General features: G+C 43.3%; 1 protein-coding gene across 1 annotated transcript in view; it reads right to left on the reverse strand.

Annotated features, from left to right (window-relative positions):
- The window catches only part of IL16 (interleukin 16), a 54,211-nt gene extending 40,815 nt beyond the window's left edge, over positions 1 to 13,396 (reverse strand). Inside the window, 2 exon segments of the mRNA XM_050967790.1 lie at positions 5,488 to 5,899; positions 13,350 to 13,396. Coding sequence (XP_050823747.1) covers positions 5,488 to 5,899; positions 13,350 to 13,396 — 459 coding nt within the window.
- Between the last annotated feature and the right edge of the window lie 12,491 nt (positions 13,397 to 25,887).

Here is a 25,887-nt window from a genome sequence, read left to right on the forward strand (position 1 = left end):
TGCTAGACTTTAAGGCCAGAAGGGCCCCTTGCGATAGTCTAGTCTGACTTCCTGCATAACACAGGCCATGGGATTTCTCATAGAACCCATCCAGATGAAGACTGAGATGCCTTCCTTTCTTGGTGAATACTGTTAAGAATACTCTGAATACTGCCAGACTATTCTTGCCATGAGAGTCGATCAAAAATAAAAAAGATTATGTAGGTATCTAGAAGATTTGGAAAGCATTTTCATTCCATGGCTTATCCAAATGGACCAATTTTCATTTTCCAGACAACTTTTTGTATGGTTGTATATTTTTATAGTGATATTGGGAAGTTTGTCTCAGACAATATCAAACTCACTTAGAACATAGCTTCATGCCAACTACAGAGTAATCCAGTGGTTCTCAAACTTTTGTACTGGTGACCGCTTTCACATAGCAAGCCTCTGAGTGCGACCCCCCAATAAATTAAAAACACTTTTTTATATATTTAACACCATTATAAATGCTGGTGGCAAAGCGAGGTTTGGGGTGGAGGCTGACAGCTCGCGACCCCCCAGTAATAACCTCATGACCCCCTGAGGGGACCTGACCCCCATTTTGAGAACCCTTGGAGTAATCAGTAAGGGACCTTTTGTTTCACTCCAGGTCCATCTACCCATTGGGAACATAGAATTGCATACATCCCAGTTTAATCACTGAGTGTGCATTCTGAAATTAGTAACACTTTATTTGCTGGGTTAAAATAATCCCCAAAATGCATACTGGGGAGTAACCATGCTTTGAATGTTCCTCCTTGAAAGCAAAGACAAATGATTTAGAACAATAATGTAATCAGAATGTCAGAAGAACCTTTCCATGATCTGTTCAGTTTGAATTCACATCAAAGTATTTGTTTATTTTCATAAGCAGAATAAGTTTCCCATAGTGAGACCGTTACCCAAGTTATAGTTCCCGGGATTCATTTGAAACTCAGCCACCCGGTATCAGTTATCAGAATTGTCATAGTAGACCGAAAATGTTGTGACTTTGCCTAGAAATCAGTTATGAAGCAAACCTAATACATAGCACACTCTGCTACTTTATAATAATACACATGTCAGCGTGGTGAAGACTGTATGCAACCTCACACGATTGTTGCTTTAAGGTACAAATCACTAAGGTGGAACTGGGAGAATCTACACTGGCACAAGTCACTTGTTATACTAGCACCAGTGTCTGCCCCAGGGGTTGCACTCATGTGGCTACATCAGTATAGCCACACTGGAACAAAAAAAATGTCCTTGGTTGCATTGTGCTCAATTTCTGTTTGTTAAATAAGAGCGAACTAGTAGTAGTATTCTCCTTAAACTCTGAGGATAGGACAAGAAGCAATGGGCTTAAATTGCAGCAAGGGCACTTTAGGTTGGACATTAGGCAAAACTTCCTGTCAGGGTGGTTAAGCACTGGAATAAATTGCCTAGGGATGCTGTAGAATCTCCATCATTAGAGATTTTAAAGAGAATGTTAGACAAACACCTGTAAGGATGGTTTAGATAATACTTAGGGCTGGTCTTCACTACGGGAAGATGGATGCTGCTGCAATCGATGCAGCAGGGATCAATTTAGTGGGTCAAGTGAAGACCCCGCTAAATCGACCACAGAACGCTCTCTGGTCAAACCCGGTACTCCATTTCTTCAAGAAGACTAAGGGAAGTCGACCAGAGAGTGCCTCCCATCGAAGCAGTGCAGTGAAGACACTGGGGTACGTTGGCCTAAGCTATGTCAACTCCAGCTAAATTATTCACGTAGCTGGAGTAGTGTAACTTAGGTCAACTTACCTCAGTAGTGAAGACAAGGCCTTAGTCCTACCATGAGTACATGGGACTGGACTAGATGACCTCTCAAGGTCCCTTCCAGTCCTACGATTCTATAATTATGGTGCAAGTCACATACAATTCTCACGGTCTTTGTAAGCTGTCAGTGTGGCTCTCCAAACCACAACAAACAAAACAAGCCATGTCTTCCAGAGATCAAAAGTGTTGCCTTAGTTTCCACACTTCCATCTAGTCACAGCTGCTCTGTTTTGACAAGCGACAAAGACCCTTGTAGTACTTCTATTATTCTTGTTACGATCACTGGTTATCAAAATTATCTCTATGTAATACGTAAATGATAGCTGTAATCAGATCATGGCACTTCCTATGATATGTATTGTGTTGATACATAGAACTTGCCAAGTATTTGCAACAAGAGTACCTGAAACTGGTTGCCTGAAATAAAGTGATGCTGGTATGAACACTAGTGAATCGTTCACAATTATCACGGAAAGGCTCAGACAGGAGCATGAATTCGTCCACTGCTGGGTGTGGAAGGAACTGCTTTTTGAGAGTTCAGTGCTCTGGATTTCCATCTACATCTGGCGCATCTGTACGCAATGCACAGTAAATCATTTAATATTATTTTAACAACTTCTCCCCTCCAGCGAACACCCTCAGTAGGTCTTTGTGAAGAGTGTTCTCACCTTCAGTGTCATGGGCATTATGCCTAGGGCTGAAGGTATTGCCAGGCAAAAAACTGATGGACTAACCCAATAGTCTGGCACAGCTGTGTGCCCCAGTAATGTCACAGAAAAATGGATTCTGATTCCCTGAAATGAGAATGGGCCGTGCATTGACCAGTGAATTTCTGCAGCTGATTATAGAGAGGAATAGAGAGCCTAACATACTGGGACCTGAAGAAAATCACCAATTCTTCTGGATGTTTGAGGAGAGAGGTTTTAAGAGAGGGCCAAAGACTGTCTAATACATGCTGCACGAAGGAGCCAGCTATGACAGACCTGTGTGACATAGAGGGGATGTACCAATCACTTCATTGCATATTATAGAGTCTCAGCAAGATGACAGAGAAGGGAGATCAAAGTACATGATGCTGGCATCTCTGCTCTCATAGGAGGAGAAATGAAGACTTAATGGCATCACCATGATTCCACCCTGTATACAGAAGGTTAACAAGTGCCACTAGGGGACACTTACATTGTTAAAGATTAATTAATGTGTAACTGTTCTCCAGCGGCAGTAGCTAACCTGACTACTGTAAATTCAAGGCACCTGGATTCTCTGACTTAACTATCTTTGGTAAAACGGTGAGAAGTCATATGCTGGTGAACCTGGTAGCAGTTATTGGAACTTGGAGTGGTTTGGGTTTGTGGATGGACAAGTTGCAATCTCTGACAAGCACATGAAGTGGGAGGGATAGCTCAGTGGTTTGAATATTGGCCTGCTAAATCCAGGGTTGTGAGTTCAATTCTCAAGGGGGCCACTTAGGGATCTGGGGCAAAAATCAGTACTTGGTCCTGCTAGTGAAGGCAGGGGGCTGGACTCAATGACCTTTCAAGGTCTCTTCCAGTTCTAGGAGATAAGTATGTCTCCTATTATTAGAATGCACTGTGCAAGGAAGATAGAGAGGAATCCTTTGGCTGGCAGAGGCCAGCAGCCTCCTTTCATTTGCAGAGTGAGATCACCAGCCAGAATGTGGAATGCTTCCATGCTGGAGGAAGGGTGTGGTTTTGCAGAGCTCCATTGTGATTGTGTGTCTTTTGGGGCTGACTCAATTTAAGTCGTTTTTTTTTCTTTCTGTTGAAATGCAGTAGAATGCAGGGGGAGGGCCTCCATTTTGAGACTGAAATGTTGCATACTATATTCTTCTGATTTCCTTTTTGTCCAGTTTGGGCTATGTGCTGTGATTATTAGAGAGAAGCTCAAGTGACATGATATAGATTTGGTTTTAGAGTTTCAACACCGTAAATATTAGTTGATGTTTGGATATGAAGTTTTGATTTGAGCCCATCGCTAAAGGAGACATGCAAAAATGAATGGAAGGAATATTTAATACGAAGGAATCAGTTCCCTCATACAGGACAATATTTGCATTGCTAATATGAATATGATGTAATAGGTATTAGGATACCATGGAGGTCACCAGCTACAAATTACCTAGGTATTGTAATGGGGCACGGCCAGATGGCTACAGTAAAGTAGTGAGGAACAGGTATGTTAGCCCCAGGCAAAACAAATCCCTGGTACCATGGTAACCAAATGGTAGTTGCTCCAGGTTAATCATGACAATTAAGGGGCCAATTAAGATCCTTCTAGAAGGCAGTGGAGATAGCTACATTGATTGGGACACCTGAAGCCAATCAAGGGCTGGCTGGAACTAGTTAAAGCCTCCCAGTTAATCACTGAGGGTATGTCTACATCTACAATTTTGCAGCGCTGGTTGTTACAGCTGTATTAGTACAGCTGTATAGGGCCAGCGCTGCAGAGTGGCCACACTTACAGCAACCAGCGCTGCAAGTGGTGTTAGATGTGGCCACACAGCAGCGCTGTTGGGCGGCTTCAAGGGGGGTTCGGGGAACGCGAGAGCAAACCGGGGAAGGAGACCAGCTTCCCCGCGGTTTGCTCTCGCGTTCCCCGGACACCCCTGCAAACGGCAGGGAAAGAGACCTGCTTGAAGGAGAGGCTTCCTCAGGTATGCTGGGATACCTGCTTATTCCACGGAGGTCAAGAAAAGCGCTGGTAAGTGTCTACACTTGATTACCAGCGCTGGATTCCACCAGAGGGGAAGGTCGCTGAGGTGAGCAAATCCGCCAATAAGCGCAAGACCCACCAAGGTTGAGGAGGAACTTTGTCACAGTATATAATGTATATTGAGTTCCTGTCACCAAGAAGGTTCTCATAAGAATATAAGTGTCTTAGTCTTTACTTGATGAGTGACAAACTATGTACTGTGTATTAGGAGATGCTTCACTTACATCTGTAATGCAGCCACCTCTGGGATGAAACAATGTAGCTGCTTAACAGCACACAGCAACAATATACAGCACTTTAAGACAGAAAGTGATGAAATATGCAGCATCCAACTGAAATTGTAGATGGAATTTATTATAAGTGTCCAGAATGTAATCACTCAATTTGAAAAATGGCCAGAATGGTGGGGTTACTACATTTCCTCTTCATAAAAGCAGCATTAGTTTTTTAATGACCAGAGGTACTTAGGGTCTCTCTTTTATATAAGAAGGTGACATCTCTAGCAACATAGTCTCTAGCACTCTTCAAACTCAGACAGATCATTTGCCTACTGGATCATCTGAGTTTCCTGTAGTGCTAATCCAGCTGCACCTCACTTAGCTTGTAATATCTGACAAGATCACTGTTTAAAAATGGGCTGTACTGTAATGACAGCTTTCTATTATGACAGCTGATCTGCTGCATTCCAGATAGAGTGCACCTGCCTAATGCACTGAGTAGGGTTTAACATTCCACTGACTTCAATGGCATGTCAGCCAGCAGAGTGCAGTGGAGAGACCTTGTAGTCCAAAAGGGAGTATAATACATTTTGTGTGCTATTTATGGGGAGTTGGAACACTGCTGCCTCATGATCTCTGAGAATCAGTGGGGTGTCTTCTGTGCCCTGAGATTCATGAAACCATAACATCAAATAAAAAGAGTCAGTGAATTGCCTACCTGGATGAAGAACTTTCTTCTCATATTCTTGCAGCTCTCACTTGCATCATCTTTGGACTCGATCGCGTTGGTGATCACAAGAGGATAAGGAGTGCTGTTATCCGATTCTGAAGTGCACAGCACTTGTAATCCAGGACAACTGTCAATTTCCTCTTGATCCCAGTTGGTAGAAATCTCAATGGGATCAGGGCATTTCTCATCTGGACTCGACCCATCATCAGTATTCTTGGCATTACAGAGTATAAGTGATCTTGAAATGGAGCGAAACTTTTTTGATTTCCTACTCCCAACGCTGCTCTGTCGATCCATCTTCAGTGAGCTGGTGATGCTGCCCTTTTTCCTTTCGTGTTCCCATTTATGTGGCATGACAAAGCCAATAACTTTCTCTAGGCCTCAGCAGCTAAATATCTTCCTGGAAGAGAAATATAAAAAGTGAGTTATAATTTGCCTCGTCCTATTTCCCCTCCCAATAACCTACACTACTGAAAAGTTGTGATGAACAAACTGAGTCAACAGAGCCTTTCAGTCTGCTAACAGCCATGTGATGTGTTATGACTTGCAGCATTTATTTCTGAGAAGTGCTGTACTAAATTCTCCTTCACCTTTTCATTCTCTTCCCATGCTCTCCAAGCACAGAGGAGTGCTTTTAACAAATGTTTTTGAGGCTTCCCTTGTGTTGCTTCTTCCTGGTTTCTGCTGAATTTGCAGGCTGAAATCCCAAATTGAAAAGAAGATACACAAAAGCACTATTCTATCCTTCAAACTCACATAGGAGAGGCTCTGCTTGGAGCCTGATTTATGAAAGTATTGTAATTCAAATAGGATTAATCAAATTGTTAAGGTTAAATTCTCTGCCTGGCACATCTGACTTGTAAGTGGTTTAGCTAAAGTAGATCTTGGCCATGAATAAGGAAGGAATGTCAGGCTGGAGTGAAACACATACCTTTGGACAGCTAAGCCCACTTAAAAGACTGTTTAATTGCAAAAGAGAGATCCACTCAAGCCGTTTAGATGTGAATACCTGATTAAGGGTTGAACCTCAGAAAAGAATACAACTCCAGCGTATTAATGCAAAAATAACCCATTAAAGGAATTATTTTTTCCACTGTATGTTTCCGTGTACCAAATCAAAATAAAACAGAGCAGAAATGCCACAGAGTAGCAATATGACATAAAAATTGGTACTTTATAAAACGAATATTAAGTAAAGGAATAAGCATATTAGAAAAATTAAGAAAAACTAGTCAAATTTTCAGCATAACCATTTTCCATCAGAAAATGCAAGTTAGTTGAAATTGAAATGGTTTTCAGGAGCATATTGATTTTTGGTGGGTGAAAGTTTAAATGAATCATTCTGACTTTCTCATTTCATTTTGATAACATTGAAACATTTTGTTTTAACTTTATCATCTCAAGTAATTTCATTTATACTTTATAGTATATCACAGTATTAATTTGAATAGTATATTTAAAATTATATATTTATTGTTATATATTATTATGTTTTGACATTATCTAAATGAAATGTGTTTACCCTACTGAAACTAAACGATTTTACATTATTGAAATAAAATGTTGCTGAGCCTAAATTTTTTAGCATTTCCCATTTCACAGAAAATTTTGACTTTTCATTCCAATTCTGAATGAAAACAAATTTTGAAATGTAGGAATTTCCTACAGAACAGAAATTCTGTTTTCTAGCCAGCTCTAGTAAGAAAGTTATGCAATTATATAGGGTTTATTCCTCCTGTTTTTATCTTCCTCTTGATCTGTTTATTAAAATGCACAGGTCCGGGAAAGTTATGGAATGTAGTTTACATTAAATTGAAAAGCATATTTAAAATAATTCTTTTCAAGTCTGTAGCTTTGACCCATGCAATTTGCACAATATGCTTTAAACTGGGATTTCTTTCTATCTCTTTTAGTGACTCTAATGCTGGTTAAAGTTGTAAACCTGGCTGGAATATCTGGTTAGGGCCTGAACAGGTACACCCTGACCAGGAAGAAGAGTGCTGAGACAGTGGTTCAATCTCTATGTTCCATTCAGTCCTTAGTATCTCTGAAAGTGCTAGCAAAGGTGCCAGGTAATACTAATTATGATGTGATGAGTTGAGAATTTTGTTGGACATTTTTCAAATTCATAAAATGTTCTTATTATGAATGTTTAATAGCATGAAGATCACAGACAGTGCAATAAAGCACAGAAAATGTATGCACAGGGAGATGATACTGTGGGAACGCTTCTCAGAGGGCTCAGCTTCACTGTTTACAAGCACAAATTGCACTTGAAAAAAAGGTGCAAAATTTGCACCTATGTCTTTTGTGTCAGCAAATGAATTGTGGGTGTAAGTCATAAGTTGCATGTTACAACTGAGATTTCTACCCACAGCTCTGTTGGCGATGCAAAAATGTGAGTGCAAATTTTGCACAGACAAATTGCATCCGCAAAAGAGAGACCAGCCATCTGAAAATTATAGGCTTGTAGTTTTTACACCAAGCCAGCTCTACTGTATAATAGAACCCTACAAGACAGCCTCAGAATTATATTCCTGTCCTCTACAGCTCTGGCAAATACCCATAGAAACCAAACCAAACACTGAGGAAAAGAAGGAAAAATGAATATGGTAATGTGTAATAGAGAACCTGAGCAAAAGAGCTATATGGTGGGAAATATGTAGCTGCTAGAGGAGTACAAGACCCAGTCTGCATCAAAGTTTGTTTAATTTTGTAAAAGAAAAACAAACATTGCACATAGCCTTTTCATGAGAAGCAAAGAGGTCCCTTTATCCATCATCGAGAAGTATGCTAATACATATGGTGCCTTGAAGAGGTTCAGGCATTTTAATAGGTGATACTCTTATAAAAGAGTATCAAAATAATTTATTTTCTATCATAGTAATAATAATATCTTTCTGCTTCATAGTGTCTTTCATCCAACTGGATCCCAGAATACTTCGCAAATTACATACTAGCACTAGGTGAGAGATTTTCCAAAGAAACGTTCTTCCATCAGAAAATGCCGATTCATTGAAATCAGAATGTTGTATTGGAATGTGTTCACTTCAATGAAAATTTTTATGGAAACCTGCCTGGTTTCCTGTCAGCTCTTCTGCCCACCTCCCAGCTTCTTGGCAGCTCTCCTGGTGTGCTGACACAGAGACTGGGCTCCTTGGGCTTCCAAGCTCTCTGGTTTCAGTTTTGAAGGAATCTTTCAACATCTAATCCTAATGCAGGGCTGTACCTCCCAGCTCTGTAATCAAACAATGCTGTACCTCCTCTAGTTTCCCTTTTTTGTTGAATGGAATCCTTCTCTCTGAAAAATCCCAGTACCAATCTCCTCTTATTGCTCATAGTTTTATCAAAAAGCTGAGTGAAGTTAACAAGGGTCTGGTCAGTTTCAGGGATGCTATTGAGAGGTGTACGTTAATGAAACTGACAAGAATCATGATCATTTCAGTTAGCAGCTGCTTGAGAAAACTAGAAGCCAGGCAGAGAGAGGTACTGAGGTTATTCATAGAGAAGGCTTCCCTAGGCTCTGAGTTACAAGGAGTATGGGGAGCTGGCCCTGGAAATCTTTGAAAAATTCCATTTCTGTTCTTCCAACATGGATTTTTATTTATTTATTTTTTTTTTTGCTGTGAAAAAATTCATAGAGCTTTTTTTTAAAAGCAAAAAAGCTCTAGAACAAGCCCTGACTCTTACAACATATGACAAAGAAAAAAAAGGCCTTGATTTAGGAAAGCATGTAAGCATGTGCACAAGTCCCAAACACATGCTTAAAGTTAAGTACATATGTAATTGTTTTGTTAATGGAATGCTTTCCTGCCTAAAAATCCCCACAAACAGTAAAACATGTGGAACTCAGTTAATCCACCCACGTCAGAATAAAAGAGGGTATTTAGGCACAGCTAGATAGGCATAGAGAGGCAGCATGGTTGAATTAATCAGTAACCTGTGTTCTGTTCTCAGCTGTGACGCTGACTTATTCGGTAACATTGGGTGAGTCACTTCACCTTTCTGTGCCTCTGTTTCCCCATCAGTAAAATGAGGCTAATAATACTCGCCAGAATCCTCTATTTGTAAAGCACTTTGAGATATACAGATTTAAAGTGCAATGTACTATTGTTAGTCACAACTTTAACAGCCTAATGCATATTCAAATAACAAGAAAATGTGCACATTGATCTAATTAAGTATCACATCTGCAGTTTGTATTACACTTTTTACATGGAATAATTTGCATTAGTTAACGCTAAATGACACCCACCCATATCATTGCGTAACGTCTTTGGGGAGTTGTTTTAGTTTTGTTGGTTTTGGGTTAAATAAGATTTTTTTTATTGCTGCTGCAATTTATATCAGCCTCTGGTGTAGTAATCAGTCCAGCTGCTTCTTTTTGACATAACAAATCTCCTTTAGAACCTCAATATGTTAAGAAATGAATCTGGAAAAGTTCATGATAAAGGTTACATTTCCTGTATGCTTGAGGGTGTGGAAGGCCGGACCTTTTAGCACAGATGAAAGACAGAAAGTGGGCTTGGATGAACAGTATGATTGATAGGGCTACGGGAATCTCAAATCCTACTCAAGTAGAGATGCAGCTAGTCCAAGAGCATCCCCATAACATCGGCATAGGAAGCACTGTCTAATCTGTTCAGGAGTGCAAGTAGGGTGGTACGCTCCAGTATGCAGCACCGGCAAGAGATTTTTAGTGGGTTCAGGGTACCGGAAAGACTTGTGGGGGCTAGAATCCCCCTCGGGGTGGGAGGTGAAATTGCACTCTGCTCCTTAAAGGAGTAGAACGTGGTTATGGAGGGCATTCATTCTTTATATGGGTCCAACAGTACAATGTATATGCTAACAACCTTAAACAAAAGGCTTTGTTTAAGGTTAGCATATGTATTGTGCTGCTAAGTTGATCAGGAGTCCTCAAGGGGTGAGTGGTAAGGAGGAAGGAAGTTGTTTAAACATTTGTTTTTGATTCCTGCTCCAGCCTCTGGACTAGGAACATATACTGATGGGAGCATTCTGGCCAAGGGACTGGGAATTTTAAGGTAATCTGGAGCCTTCATATTTCCTTGATCCTTTGCAGATGGATTTCTGAGTTGGATATGGTTAAAAGACTGTTCTAGCCTCATTGATTGCTGATTTTTCCCTTGCAATGTACAAAGATCAGATGTCTGCTGACTTTCTCACACGAGTCAGCAGCCTTTGATACCTGTGATATAAGCAACACAGCCCTTGCTTGAGTGGTTTTGTTCTTTCCTCTCCAAATGTCAAAGCCTGTTCCCATTGAACTCAATAGCAAAACTTCTTTTGATTTCAATGGGAACAAGGTCTGGCCCCAAGAGGTCAGAGAATGTGATTTGATCAATTGCTTCTCTGTCCAGAGACAGTGCTCATGCATGTTCTGCCAGGCTGATTTTGAGTGCCCCTCCTGTATGTTATGCTGAGGAAAATAATAAAACAATTTGGGCTGTAGTTCTATCAAGATTCACATGGCACACACAGTTCTATGCCTCTTTTCCATCAGACCCAAGTGATCAGCGACTTTGCTTTCCTAGTGCCTGGCGGAGAGCAATACTTAGGCCTTGTCTACACTGGCACTTTACAGCACTGAAACTTTCTCACTCAGGGGTGTGAAACGCCTCCCCCAAGAGCGATGCAAGTTTCAGTGCTGTAAAGTGCCAGTGTAGACAGTGCACCAGCGCTGGGAGCCACGCTCCCAGCTCTGGTAGCTACTCCCCTCATGGGGGTGGGTTTTTTGCAATGCTGGAAGAGCTCTTAACTACACAACCATGTTAAAGTGCTGCAGGTAAGCTGGAAGCAGAAGCTTAGTTTGGATATAAGGGAGGCACTGATAGTGTGTTAAGGGAAAGTGAGGTGATTGTCCTTCCTACCCTTCATTTAAGAAGTTTTCAATTTGGGTTGCTGCTGGATCCTCAGCGACACCTGGAAATACAGGTGGCACCAGGGGACCAAAGCATCATCTTACAACTGCATCTGTTTAACAGATGCAGTTGTAAAATTTTAGACAGGTAAGAAGGGTGTCAGAGGGGACAGGGAGAGCATGGGGGTCCCAGGCAGGGGGTGGGAAGGGGGGAGTCACATGGAGAGTCATGTGGGAGGTCACAATGTCCCCCCCTTGCGTCCCTCCTATGAGTGCAATACCAGCAAGAAATGCTCTTTATTTGTACCACTGACCCTGCTGTATTTTTAGAAGAAGACCATGGAATGTGCATCAGAACTTACCTCCGGACGCTCAAGGCCTTTCACATGAGATTGGTTGCCCTCACAATGTGGAATCAGTGCTTCCAGGAACTCCTACGGTATAGTAACAGCAATAATATTAGAGATAGGTCTGAACCAAAAACCAAGGTCTAAACCGCTCCACGCTAGGGGACAGTTCAGAAGCAGATGGCATCTATTGTTGAGCGGTTTCAGTGTTTCACAAATATTTTCCCCCGAGGAAGTAGTTAATTAAACCGAACCTTTCTACAACTGGGTAAACTGAGTCATAGCAAGATTTATGGCCAAACTCTGGTGCACCAGAGGACAACCCACCATGAGTGAGGATGGAGTGAAGCAGCAGAAGCCCCTTCCCTGCTCCAGCATACCCAGACTGCAAGCAGTCGTACCCCTGAAGCCCCGAGCACAAAGGGGAGTACGTGCCATACTAAATGCCCTGGAAGGGGCCTCTCTCTACGAAGCTGGGTGTGGGGGGAAGTGTATAGGACACCTACTGAAAGGGGAAGGACATGTTGCATAAGTTCCACTCCCTCAACACTTCTTAAGGCATTATGCCTGTTTCTGCCTTATGCAGAGATAATGCCTCCCTTCTTCACTGCATGGACAGTACAACCACAAGCCCCTCCATCCCCAGTGCTCCTTTATGTCTCGAGACCAAATTTAACCCTACAAGACTTACCCAAGATCACACAGCAAGTCAGCAGCTGAGCTGAGGCTAAAACCCAGGAGTCTTGACGACTTCCAGTCCCTTGCTCTAAGCAGGAGATCATGCCCCTACTCCCAGCTTTTACCAAGGCAATGCTGTCTATAAAGCTGCTGCATAAGTGATACAACAACGGTAGGAGGCACCAAAAACACACTGTATACGCTCTCTAATACAAATGTCCAGAAAGCAGCAATACAAGTGCCAGAAGATCTTCATGAATCATCTCCATCTTCCACCAAATTTAATTCAGTATATTGTGGGAAAGGCCAATGATTTCAAAGCCAGCTCCCCAAACCATTTATCTTTCCCCTGGTGCGCTTGCTGCTTGTCATATTCTCTGGCCATTCCTGTACCTCCAGCCCTCCTGATGGAAGTTGTCTGTGGTTTGTAACTCAAACCAAATGTTACTTCTTTTTTCAAAGGTTCCCCCACCCTTCCAGCTTTTTGTTAAAAAGCTCTCTGTCTGTCTTCTGTAAACAATATGCATAATTTTTGAGTAGCATTCATTTGGTTCACATTTTTGGTTGGATATTAAACCAAGCATTTACAAACGTAAATAATTTGGAGTCGTTCCCGGACTGAATGGGAATCCTCTGCTGTTAATGAAACAGTGGAAAAGTTAGATCTACTCTATAATAGCAAGAACACGAAGGTTTTACATTACTTAGTACTAACAGCATAAACTCTTGCATCCTATTTTAAATCTCGATCCTGTGAGCTTTATCAGTTTTGTTACTGAGCTTTATCATAAACAATGAACGATCACAAAAGTCTAGGGCTTCCAGCCAAGAAGGAGAACTGCTCCCTTTTTGTTTTGGTAAAGAGCAAAGGCATTTTGGAGTACTGGATTTACTGGGCAAAGCCTGTGTAATTATTAAATAAAAAAATCATAAAGAGAACTTACAACAGAGAAGCAGAAAAACCTGACTCCTGCAGAAGGCTGTTTTTCTTCATAGGCCTGGCAAAAAAACAGTCAATAATTGAAAACACACCCTCACTGTCACATGACTTAGTTTTAGTAATTCAGTTCAGTATATTGGAATGAGACTATTGTTTCCTAATTGACCAAAATGTCAGCAGAGATAGATAAACAAAGCCAATGAGATACACATTCAGGAAGACTGTTCCTGACTCTCTTGCAGCTGTTCAATGAAGACCAGCTTTCCAGGATTTTGTCATTCCCGCTACCCTTTTTTTTGAATAGCCCCTGGATGTACTGGGACTTTGAGCAAGTTACACCTCTTGAGGAGGAGGGGAACCAAGCTAATCGAGTGCAGGATTTCCTGTTGCTGGCCAGCTCAGCCAACATGCTTCTTGTAATTTCCAACAGTTATGTTACATGTTAAGTCAATAGGAATTTTAGCGGTCACTTCCTTTTCAGAAGCAAAAACAATATGGGACCCTCCAAATATTGATTAACAGAAGCCACTGTGAGGCTGAGTCCCAATTCCCACTCTTAATTCTCCTCTTACTCCAAAGGGGATGTAAACTGAATGGTCCATATGACTAGCAAGTTACTTTTGCCTTCATGCTGGCTCAGCTGCATTGGCCAGCGCTGGGGGAGAAGCCAAGTCCTTGCCCATCTGAGCTAGCTTTCCCTGTACATGCTGTACTAATAAAAATACCCAATGCCCGAGAGAGCTGATTTTTAGTCAGTGATTGTTTATTTGATACAGATTTTAAATAGCAAAGCTTATTTAGAGGCCTCATTTTTCTTTTAGACCCTATAAAATGTACATAATATCAGATCCAGAAAAATAGAATCCTGAATTACCCTCTCAACCCAAACTGTGGTCCCTCAAGCTCACGCTATCACTGGCCAGGATTTATTCTGTGGATAAATACTGGAAAGGACTCCACTGCTATCAGTCCAACACTTAAATGCCTTCTCTGATTTGAGTTGTAATTTGAGTTTAAAAAGCTACTGTGAAATGGTACCATGTTTATTGTCTGTCAATGACTTTTAGATCAAAGCTGCTCCATGTCGGTAGGAAAAAGGGTATCTTCAACTTTCAGCCCTGCTGGACTCATACGGTGGAATGTGGAAGTCAAGCTGAGGTCTCTCCTGTCTGTGCAACAGCGCAAATAACCCAGGCCCAACTTTATAGGCAGAGGCAGCTCTAGGTACTTTGCCGCCCCAAGCACGGCAGGCAGGCTGCCTTCGGTGGCTTGCCTGCAGGAGGTCCCCGGTCCCATGGATTCAGCGGCACGTCTGCGGGAGGTTCACCGAAGCCGCGGGACCAGCGGACCCTCCGCAGGCATACCGCCAAAGGCAGCCTGCCTGCCGCCCTCGCTGCAACTGGCAGAGCGCCTCCTGTAGCTTGCTGCCCCAAGCACGCACTTGGCATGCTGGTGCCTGGAGCCGCCCCTGTTTATAGGTGGTGCTAATTCATAGTTGAAGTGTTCATCATGAGAAGAAAAGCACCCAGCTTTTGCTTTCATGTACCAGAGTAAGTTTGCAGTGCACAGTTAGATAAAACATCCATTCACGTGTAAACGGAGCAAATTTGATCTGGAGTCACTGAAGGGCAACAAATATGGAATGTCACAACACTACTTAAAGTCTTATTTTGGAGAAGACCTATGCTGACTAGTGGACACCGGACATCACATTTCTCTCCTGTAAAAAAGTAGAATTAGGGAACTTATCCTTCCTATTATTTAACCAAAAACCATGATGCCCTGTAATACCTAAATCCTTGCTGTGGCATGGGCATAGTGGGCTTAAATAGAAGGCTAGCAGCAGCTTTGTCAGTAGTCAAGCTCAGCATGCGGTACTACAGATATGAAAAATCAGTGAAGAAACTAACAAGTTACACAGAGTTTCTCATGCATTTTTACAGCGTGGCGCACACATGCTATTATTTAGGAATGTAGAACTCATTCATACAAAATCTGAACAGTCTCAACATTTTTCTCCAAACACAGACCAAACTGGAATCTTTTCTGAGGCTCCAAAACACCAGAAATCTTTTTTTCCTTCCTTTTTCATTTTCACACACCAGTGCGCTTCCTGACTATAGGCCAAATTCTGGGGTCCCTAAGTCAACTGGAATTTTGCTCAGTTAAGAAAGGTAGAATTTGGCCTACTGCCGGGCAGCAGAAATATAAATATCATGAGAGAGTCTGTTGCTCATGCTATTTCTTTCCATCCTTTTTTAATATAACATTTTTTCAGTGCACAGTGGTGATCGGAAAAGTGAGCTGTTAGAATGTACAAGGATAAAGATAGAAAATAATACCAGAGTTCTAATGCCATTGTATATCTGGATGGTATATCCTGATATTGAATCCTGTGCTTGGGTCTCATTACACCATCGTAGAAAGGATTATAGTGGGAGAATGGCACTGAAAAATGACCAGAGACATGAATTCTGTATGACGGGAAATGATGAGAAATCTTTCAGTACGGAGAAGGTGTAAAGAAGTGACATGATAAGCGGTATATAAAATAATTAAGCTTATAAAAAGACCGTTCAGTGGATCCTATTTACCCTTTCTTGGAAAACAAGAGAAATGGAATGAAAAGGTGACAAATTAAAAACCAATAAAAGGAAACAGGATTTTTTTATACAAAGCATAATTAATATGTCAATACCAAGGGTGAAAATTTAGCCCCTTTGAAGTCAGTGGGGAGTTTTACCATTGATTTCAATAGGGCCAGGATAATGCCCTATGAGTTTAGTAGATTTTTTTAATTAGCTGTTCATATGATCAGAACTAGCCAGTTATAGTGGTATAAAATATGTAAGGGCTAAAAGGAATAACCACCCCCTTGCCTTGGAGCAAAAGCAAACCTTGTCTGCCAAGGTGGGAAGACATTCCCCAGGGGCATGTTATTTTATAATTGTCTCATTATGGAGATTAGCCACCTTTCTGTGAAGTATCTGGAACATGTGCCTTTCTCCCAAACAACTTTTAAATGACAAAAAGCAATTTTCTTTTCATTGCTATTGGTCCAGGCCTAAATTAGTCACTTTTGCCTTGACTATTGCAGCCTCTTCTGCACTAGCCTCCCCATATCCCACTGCTACCCCCTCAGTCCATCAAAAATGTAGCAATATAAAAATTGCCTACCTGGATCAGACCAGTCCAATAGCCTGTTGCTGACAGTCTCTAGCATCAGAACAAGTAAGCTGCACTGAGCAATTCTCGGATCACATGCCTCCAAGAAGATTCTTAGTCCCTCATTAGTTTGAAGCTGGCTGAAATATGAGGGCATATCTCCCTTCCAAAGCGCTTCTTTGTTTTTAACATTTATTATTGTGACTGGTTACTCTTTTTATCAGAGAAAAGTGCAAAACCCTCATGGGTGAACAATTACTGTATCTCCTGCCCATCAGGCAAATTCCTTCCTAATACCTGTTGTGATGTTGCACTCCATAATGCTTTATAGAAATATGCTTATGAGTGTAAATATGACATAACTGGAATATGTTTTATGCTAGATAGGCCATGTAACATATCTTTGCAAAGATTATGTTCTACTGAATGTAGTCATCCTATTCGTATGCATGGATCATTATTGTATCTGAAGTTATGAGTGTTGGCTTTATGCTTGTATTTACAGTGTTTGCTGTAGAAAGCACCTAAGGCAGATTTGATCAACATAGTGTGAGGAGGGTTATGCAAGCAAAGGGAAGTACTTGGCTAACAATGGACCTTGGTAGATGCCAATCCACAGCTGAGCTTTCCTGGGAACGTTTGGGCTAACATGTGGGCAATGGCTTGGCCTGTAGAGAACTGAGTCATGCATGGACATGTGACTTGCCCATGTGACTCCAAAACTCCATCTTGTACCTGTGATTCTACACAGGGGGAGAGAGGGGTTTCCACCCACGAAAGAGACTATATAAGCCCCTGGAAATCCCTCCATTTTGTCTTCAGCTGGCTCAAGAGAGAACTTCTCCACACCAAAGAGAGCCTGAATGAAATTGGAACAAAGAACAGTAACTACAAGGGGGGTGAGTGATTGCTGGATCCAGACTAGGAGGAAGTCTAGTCTGTAATAGAAGCTTACTGGAACATCTCTGAGAGTGAGTTTTACCTAAGATGACCAGACAGCAAGTGTGAAAAATTGGGATAGGGTGGGGGGTAATAGGAGCCTATGTAAGAAAAAGACCCAAAAATTGCGACTGTCTCTATAAAATCAGGACATCTGGTCACCTTAGATTTACCTGCATTTAGTTTCTTACTGTATTAGGTTTAGACTTGTATGTTTTATTTTATTTTGCTAGATAATTTACTTTTTTCTGTCTGTTATTAATTGGAACCACTTAAATCCTACTTTTTATATTTAATACAATCACTGTTTACTTATTAATTAACCCAGAGCAAGTAATTAATTTCATGGAGGAGCAAACAGCTGTGCATCTCTCTCCAATCAGTGTTATAGAGGGCAATTTATGAGTTTACCCTGTATAAGCTTTATACAGAGTAAAACGGGTGTATTTCGAACTTGGATCCCATTGGGAATTGGGTAGCTGGGTGTTGGAAACAAGAGCACTTCTTAAGCTGTTTTCAGTTAAGCCTGCAGCTTTTGGGGGACTTGGTTCAGACCTGGGTCTGTGTTTGTAGCAGGCTAGCGTGTCTGGCACAACTAGGCAAGGCACTGGAGTCCCAAGCTGCCAGGGAAAACGGGCTCAGAGGTAGTCCCAGGACATCGGGTGGCAGTTCCCAAGGAGGTTTCTGTGACCCAAACCATTACACTGTCACTTGGTGGTTTGCTTATGTGGAGAAGTATGAGGAGAGCTATCTCTTCCAAACCCACAATGAATCCTGTGTACTAGAACTATAATTTGCCCTTCTTTTTCAATCCTGCTAAGGTCTTGACGTCAATGAGATGCAGTGACAATGAGTTCTACAAGGTAATAATGCATTGTGTAGAAATGTGTTTCCCTGCAGTAGTTTTAAATTTTCTGCCTTTCGGGCTCATTCAGTTCTTGTATTGTCAAAAGTATTGTTCTCACCTCCAAGTCTTTGTGGAATTTTGCTTCCACTTATCTTTGTACTCATTTCACCCTGTATCCCCACTTGCTCCTTTACCTTTCTCCTTTTCCCTCCTTCTCTTACTCTGAGCTTCACCCTTTCTTCCAGACCATCTTATATGGTTGGAGAACCCTCCCTCTTTTTCAGATCCTTGAAACCCACCTCTTTTGTGAAACTTTGCTACCTTGAGCCTTACCAGTTGCATCCAGGCCTCTTGTTATTGAACTGTTGCTCAGTGTTGACCACATGTTGTCTTTGCCTGAATTAGGTTATAAGATACTTGGCGTATGGACCTTGTCTTTCTGTGTGTTTGTGCAATGCACCATGTATACTTATGGTACTGTATCTAATTGTTAGGTCTTTCTCTGGTGGACACGGTTACTTGTGTTTTAGATGTACTATCAACAATGTTTTTATGGAGCATAACATTTTCACTGGAGAAGACAGTTGCTACCAAAAGAGCTTATCCCACACAGAATGCGTCTGCCCCAGCTCCAGGCCAGATTATGCAGCCCTGGATGAATGGGTTGATTATTGTGTAGGCAAAATGGGCTGGTTTTAAAAAAATAGCACACACGTGATGAACATGAACTACATAAATGATGCACTGGCTGTGCATGTGACTGAGAAATACAGCAATGGCTGTTTGGAAACCATCGACTGGGTAGGATGCTGAGAACCATGGCATGTGGGGCATGGCAGGAATGTTATCCTTTTAACAAAGTGAGGGGTGTTGTTTAAAGGATTATTTGTATTTATTTATAGATCACGTGTAAGAGTTTGGAGGTGGACAAAAGAATGCTTGCATGTATAGTAAGGCTTAGTGCTTGAAATCACTGGAAGTCATTCATTTCATTTAGATTCATTGATTCCCAGGCCAGAAGGGAGCATTGTGACCATCTGGTCTGGCCTCTTATATAACACAGTTCTAGTCACTAGTAAAGAGTTCGGGGGTAGGGCACTTGGAGCTAAGGATATGGTTCCCATGGGTAGGGCACCTGGCCCTAGGGCTAGGGTTCTTATCGCTAGGGCACTTAGAGCTAGGGTTAGTGTTCCAATGGGTAGGACTTCGCACCCAAGAGTTAGGGTTCCTACGGGAAGGGCACTTGGAGCTAGGGTTAGGGTTCCTATGGATAGGGCACTTGGAGCTAGGGTTAGGGTTCCTAAGGGTAGGGCGCCCCACCCTAGGTTTATGGTTCCTAAGGGTAGGGCACTTGGAGCTAGGGTTTCGGTTCCTACTGGTAGGGCACTTGGAGCTAGGGTTAGGGTTCCTAAGGGTAGGGCGCCCCACCCTAGGTTTATGGTTCCTAAGGGTAGGGCACTTGGAGCTAGGGTTCAGGTTCCTGTAGGTAGAGCTTCCCACCCAAGGGTTAGAGTTCCTATGGGTAGGGAACTTGGAGCTAGGGTTAGGGTTACTATGGTTAGGGCTCGTCCCCTAGTGTTAGGGTTCGTATAGTTAGAACACTTGGAGCTACGGTTGAGGTTCCTATGGATAGGGCACTTGGAGCTAGGATTAGGGTTCCAGTAACTAGGGCTTCCCACCCTAGGGTTAGGCTTCCTATGGATAGGGCACTTGGAGGTAAGGTTAGGGTTCCTATGGGTAGGGCTTTCTGCCTTAGAGTTAGGGTTACTAAGGGTAGGGCACTTGGAGCTAGGGTTAGGATTCCTATGGGTAGCGCTTCCCGCCCTAGGGTTAGGATTCATAACGTTAGGGCACTTGGAGCTATGGTAAGGGTTCCTATGGATAGGTCACTTGGAGCTAGGGTTAAGATTCCTATGACTAGGGCTTCCTGCCCTATGGTTAGAGTTCCTAAGGGTTGGGCACTTGGAGATAGGGTTAAGTTTCCTATAGGTAGGACTTTCCACCTGAGGGTTAGGGTTCATATGGATAGGGCTCTTGGAGCTTAGGTTAGGGTTCATATGGGTAGGGCTACCCGCCCTAGGGTTAGGTTTCCTGAGGGTAGGGCACATGGAGCTAGGGTTAGGTTTCCTACCGGTAGGGCACTTGGAGCTAGGGTTAGGGTTCCTATTGGTAGGGCTTCCCACCTAGGGTTAGGGTTCCTATGGGTAGGGCTTCCACCACTAGGGTTAGAGGTCCTAAGGGTAGGGCACTTGAAGCTAGTTTTAGAATTCCTATGGGTAGGGCTTCCCGCACTAGGGTTAGAGTTACTAAGGTTTGGGCACTTGGAACTAGGGTGAGGATTCCTATGGGTAGGGTTTAACACTCTAGCATTAGGATTCCTAAAGTTAGGGCACTTCGAGCTACGGTTAGGGTTCCTATGGATAGGGCTTCCTGCCTTAGGGTTAGGGTTACTAAGAGTAGGGCACTTGGAACTAGGGTTGAGGTTCCTATGGATATGGCACTTGGAGCTAGGGTTGGGATTCCTTTGGGTAAGGCTTCCCGTCCTAGGGTTAGGGTTCCTATGGGTGGGGCACTTGGAGCTATGGTAAGGGTTCCTATGGTAGGTTGCTTGGAGCTAGGGCTAGAATTCCTATGGCTAGGGCTTCCTGCCCTACCATTAGAGTTCCTCAGGGTTGGACACTTGGAGATAGGGTTAAGTTTCCTATAGGTAGGACTTCCCACTGTAGGGTTAGGGTTCCTATGGGTAGGGCTCTTGGAGCTAGGATTAGAGTTCCTATGGGTAGAGCTTCCCACCCTAGGGTCAGGGTTCCTAAGGGTTGGGCACTTGAAGTTACGGTTAGGGTTCCTATGGGTAGGACGCCCCGCCCTAGGGTTAGGTTTCCTAAGGGAAGGGCACATGGAGCTAGGGTTAGGGTTCCTATGGGTAGAACACTTGGAGCTAGCATTAGGATTTCTATCGGTAGGGCTTCCCGCCCTAGGGTGAGGGTTCCTAAGGGTAGAGCATTTGGAGCTAGGGTTCCGGTTGCTATGGGTAGGGCACTAGGAGCCGGGGTTAGGATTCCTATGGGTAGGGCTTCCCACTCTAGTGTTAGGGTTCCTATGGGTAGGGCACTTGAAGCTGGGGTTGTGGTTCCTATTGGTAGGTCACTTGGAGCTAGGATTAGGGTTCCTATGGGTAGGGTTCCCCCCTATGGTTAGGGTTCCTACAGATGGGGCACTTGGAGCTAGGGTTAGGGTTCCTACAGGTAGGGCGCCCTGACATAGGCTTAGGTTTCCTATGGGTAGGGCACTTGGAGCTGGGGTTGGGGTTCCTATGGGTAGGTCACTTGGAGCTAGGTTTAGGGTTCCTATGGGTAGGGCTCCCCACCGTTGGTTTAGGGTTCCTATGTGTAGGGTACTTGGAGCTAGGGTTCGGATTCCTATGGGTAGGGCTTTCCTCACCAGGGTTAGGGTTCCTAAGGTTTGGGCACTTGGAGCTAAGGTTAGGATTCCTATTGAAAGGGCTTCCTGCCCTAGGATTAGGGTTCTGAAGGGTTCGCTCCTTGGAGGTAGGGTTAGGGTCCGTATGGGTAGGGCACTTGGAGCTCGGGTTAGGATTCAGATTGGTAGGACTTCCCGCCTTAGGGTTAGGGTTCCTAACCTTAGGGCACTTGGAGCTACAGTTAGGATTCCTATGAGTAGGACTTTCCCCCCTACGTTTAGGGTTCCTAAAGGTAAGGCACTTGGAGCTAGAGTTAGGGTTCCTATGGTTAGGGCTTCCCTCCCTAGGGTTAGGGTTCCTAAAGATAGGGTACTTGGAGTTGGTGTTAGGGTTCCTATGAGTAGGACTTCCCTTCCTAGGCTTAGGGTTCCTAAGGGTAGGGCACATGGAGCTAGGTTTAGGGTTCCTATGGGCAGGGCTCCCCACTGTTGGTTTAGGGTTCCTATGTGTAGGGTACTTGGAGCTAGGGTTAGGGTTCCTAAGGATAGAACTTCCCGCCCTAGGGTTAGGGTTCCTGTGGGTACGGCTTTCTGACCTAGGGTTAGGGTTCCTGCTGATGGGGCACTTGGATCTAGGGTTAGGGTTTCTCTGGGAAGGGGTTCTCACCCTAGGTTTAGTGTTCCTATGGGTAGGGCACATGGAGCTAGGGTTAGGGTTCCTATGGGTAGGGCTTCCTGCCCTAGGGTCAGGGTTCATATGGGTAGGGCACTTGGAGCTAGGGTTAGGGTTCCTAACGGTGGGGCACTTGGAGCTAGGCTTAGGGTTCCTATGGAGAGGGCACTTCGAGCTAGGGTTAGGTTCCTATGGGTAGGGCAGTTGGAGCTAGGGTTAGGGTTCCTATGGGTAGGGCTTCCAGCCCTAGGATTAGGGTTCCTGAGGGTAGGGCACTTGGAGCTAGGGTTACAGTTCCTATTGTAGGGCTTCACCCGCTAGGGTTAGGGGTCCTAAGTGTAGGGAATTTGCAGCTAGGGTTATGTTTCCTATGGGTAGGGCTTCTCGCCCTAAGGTTTGGGTTTCTAAGGATCGGGCACTTAGAGCTAGGGTTAGAGTTCCTATGAGTAAGGCGCCCCGCCCTAGGGTTCAAGTTCCTATGGGTAGGGCACTTGGAGTTACGGATAGCTTTCCTATGGGTAGGGTTTTTCATGATAGGATTATGGTTTCTAGGGGTAGGGCACTTGTAGCTAGGATTTGGGTTCCTAAGGATAGGGCACATGGAGCTAGGGTTAGGGTTCCTATGGGTAGAGCACTTGGAGCTAGGGTTAGTGTTCCTATGGGTAGGGCTTCCCGCCGTAGGGTTAGGGTTCCTAAGGGTCAGGCACTTCGAGCTAGGGTTAGGGTTCCTATGGAGAGGGCACTTGGAATTTGGGGTAGGGTTTTCCTCCCTAGGGTTAGGGTTCCTTAAGGTAGGGCACTTGGAGGTAGGTTTAGGGTTTCTATGAGTAGGGCACTTGGAGGTAGGGTTAGGGTTCCTATGGGTAGGACTTCGCACCCTAAGGTTAGGGTTACTAAGGGTAGGGTTTCCCGTCTTAGTGTTAGGGTTCCTATGGGTAGGGCACTTGGAGCTAGATTTAGGGTTCCTATGAGTAGGGCACTTGGAGGTAGGGTTAGGGTTCCTATGGGTAGGACTTCGCACCCTAAGGTTAGGGTTACTAAGGGTAGGGCACTTGGAGGTAGGGTTAAGGTTCCTATGAGTAGGACTTCCCCCCTAGGATTAGGGTTCCTATGGGTAGGGCACTTGGTGCTAGGGTTAAGGTTCCTATGAGTAGGACTCCCCCCCTAGGGTTAGGGTTCCTATGGGTATGGCTCCCTGCCCTAGGATTAGGGTTCCTATGGGTAGGGCACTTGGAGCTATGGTTAGGATTCCGGATGCTTAATGTAGTGTTCACCTATTTTGCAAGTTATTGGCTAGCATCATAGAGTATATTAATTACTGCAACTGCAGAATAGTAATAATTCATGTGAGCTCTCTTGTTTGGGGTTTTCAGAGTTTTTTTTATTTCATTTTTTATGACTTTGCCTCTTTATTCCACATTTCCAATCACATAATGTTGCTTTTTCATCTGACCTTGCTTTCTTTTTGATTTATACGGCCCTGAGCGGCATATCAAAATAAAGGGCCCTTGAGGTGGAATGAAACGGGGATTAGCAGTTGCCAACAAATGTGATTTATCAGGAAAAATTATAGTGTGAAAGAAAAATGAACTTTCTCTATCTGCAAAATCACATGAAAATGGTCTCAGTATTTTTTAAGGCTTCAGTATAAAAGTTGCATTTAGGGCCAGTTGTTTTTTTACATTGTATTGTAGGTTCTGCCTGGCTTCTGGCACCTTTACTGATATAGAGTTAGTCCCTTACTCCTCAAGCAGCCCCACTGGAATGTCTGGGAGTACTCAAGGAGTGAAGGACTACTCCACACGAGTGAAGGTTCCGGAATCTGCTCTGCTCCAGAGCTCACAGATATCAGTGCAAAGATTTCCATTGACTTCAATAGGCTTGGATCAGACCCAAACACAGGTTGTACGTACTACTGTATTTTGATTGGAGGATTAAGAAAAAAATTAACATTGTCAGTTATTTCTGCCCTTTGGTGAAGAATTAAGCAATCCCCTACCCCTTAAGTGTCTGGGACTAGGTAAGATGAATTTACTGCATCTATGGGAGCAGTTGTTATTTCAGCTGCAAGGGCTTAGCAGCAGTCACCTTTTGAGTCTCTGTCATCCTGTGTGCTTGGCAAAGGTAAAGCTATTTAATTTAGCTGCTCCTTCTCTGCATTAAATGAGTCTTGAAACTCCCTCACATTTACATTGCTTTCCTTTCTCTCCAACACCAGGATAGCCATAAAGAGATGCAAAGTGTATGATTTTTATTTGTGGTGTCAAAGATTTCAGTGGCTGGTTTTCTTACCAGCTAATTTATTCAATCTGGTGACCTCTAACGCCAACTGGTATCATAATACATAACACATACATACCACACTTACATTGAAGTTAACAATATTGGCTATCAAATAAACAACTGCCTAATAAGGTACAGAATGTCATGATGCGATTGCTTAGTGGTATTGCTGGCAACAGGGAGCACATTACAACAGTGCTCCTGAGATTCCATTGGCTTCCAGTCTGCTCCTGATTGCAGTTAATTATGTTGATGTTAATCTTTAAAGCCCTACATACTTTATGTCCTAGGCTTCGAGTGATTGCCTCTTTCCCATGCGCCACCATGACATTTGAGATCAGCTGATGCATTTGTGCTAGCAATACTGAGATTTAAATATATCAAAGCTGTTGGCAAGGAGTTCTGAGATGAGGGTTCTTGACCTTGGGAATTGTTTTTCCCATTGATCGAACAGATCCTGAGCATAAATTTTGAGGCACAGTAGAAAGCCCATCATCAGTTTACACAGACTTGGAGAGTGGGAAGTTGTATCATTATACTTCCTTTACTGCAGGAGCCTACATGGTAAATATTTTGGTAATTTTGTATTGCTATGATGACAGCAGCTTAAACATTGAAAACTAAACAACAATATCATGTACTTCTACAGGATCTTTCATCTGAGGATCAATAACAAAGTAGGTCTGATAAATCCCTTTTAACCAACAAGACAGAGAGAATTTAAGGCCAAACTTTACCAAAGCGTCCTCTAATTCTGTGTGACTAATTTTTGGGTGTCCACTTGAGCATTGGCCTGCTAAACCCAGGGTTGTGAGTTCAATCCTTGATAGGGCCACCTAGGGTTCTGAGGCAAAAATCAGTACTTGGTCCTGCTAGTGAAGGCAGAGGGCTGGACTCGATGACCTTTCAAGGTCCCTTTCAGTTCTAGGAGATAGGATATCTCCATTAATTTTGGGGGGGAGGGATTGCGCATTGGCCTGCTAAACCCAAGAGCGTGAGTTCAATCCTTGAGGGGGCCATTTAGAGATCTGGGGCTTGGTTCTGCTTTGAGCAGGGGGTTGGACTAGATGACCTCCTGAGGACCCTTCCAACCCTGACATTGTATGATTCTAAGAGACACCTAGGGTCTGAGTTAGGGAGCACCCATAACTTCAGGGGAAGTCAAAGGGAGCTATAGGTGCTTGGCATCTCTGTAAAATCAGGAGCTAGTAACATTAT

Source organism: Gopherus flavomarginatus, chromosome 9 (assembly GCF_025201925.1).
Source record: "Gopherus flavomarginatus isolate rGopFla2 chromosome 9, rGopFla2.mat.asm, whole genome shotgun sequence".
Classification (NCBI taxonomy): Eukaryota; Metazoa; Chordata; order Testudines; family Testudinidae; genus Gopherus; species Gopherus flavomarginatus.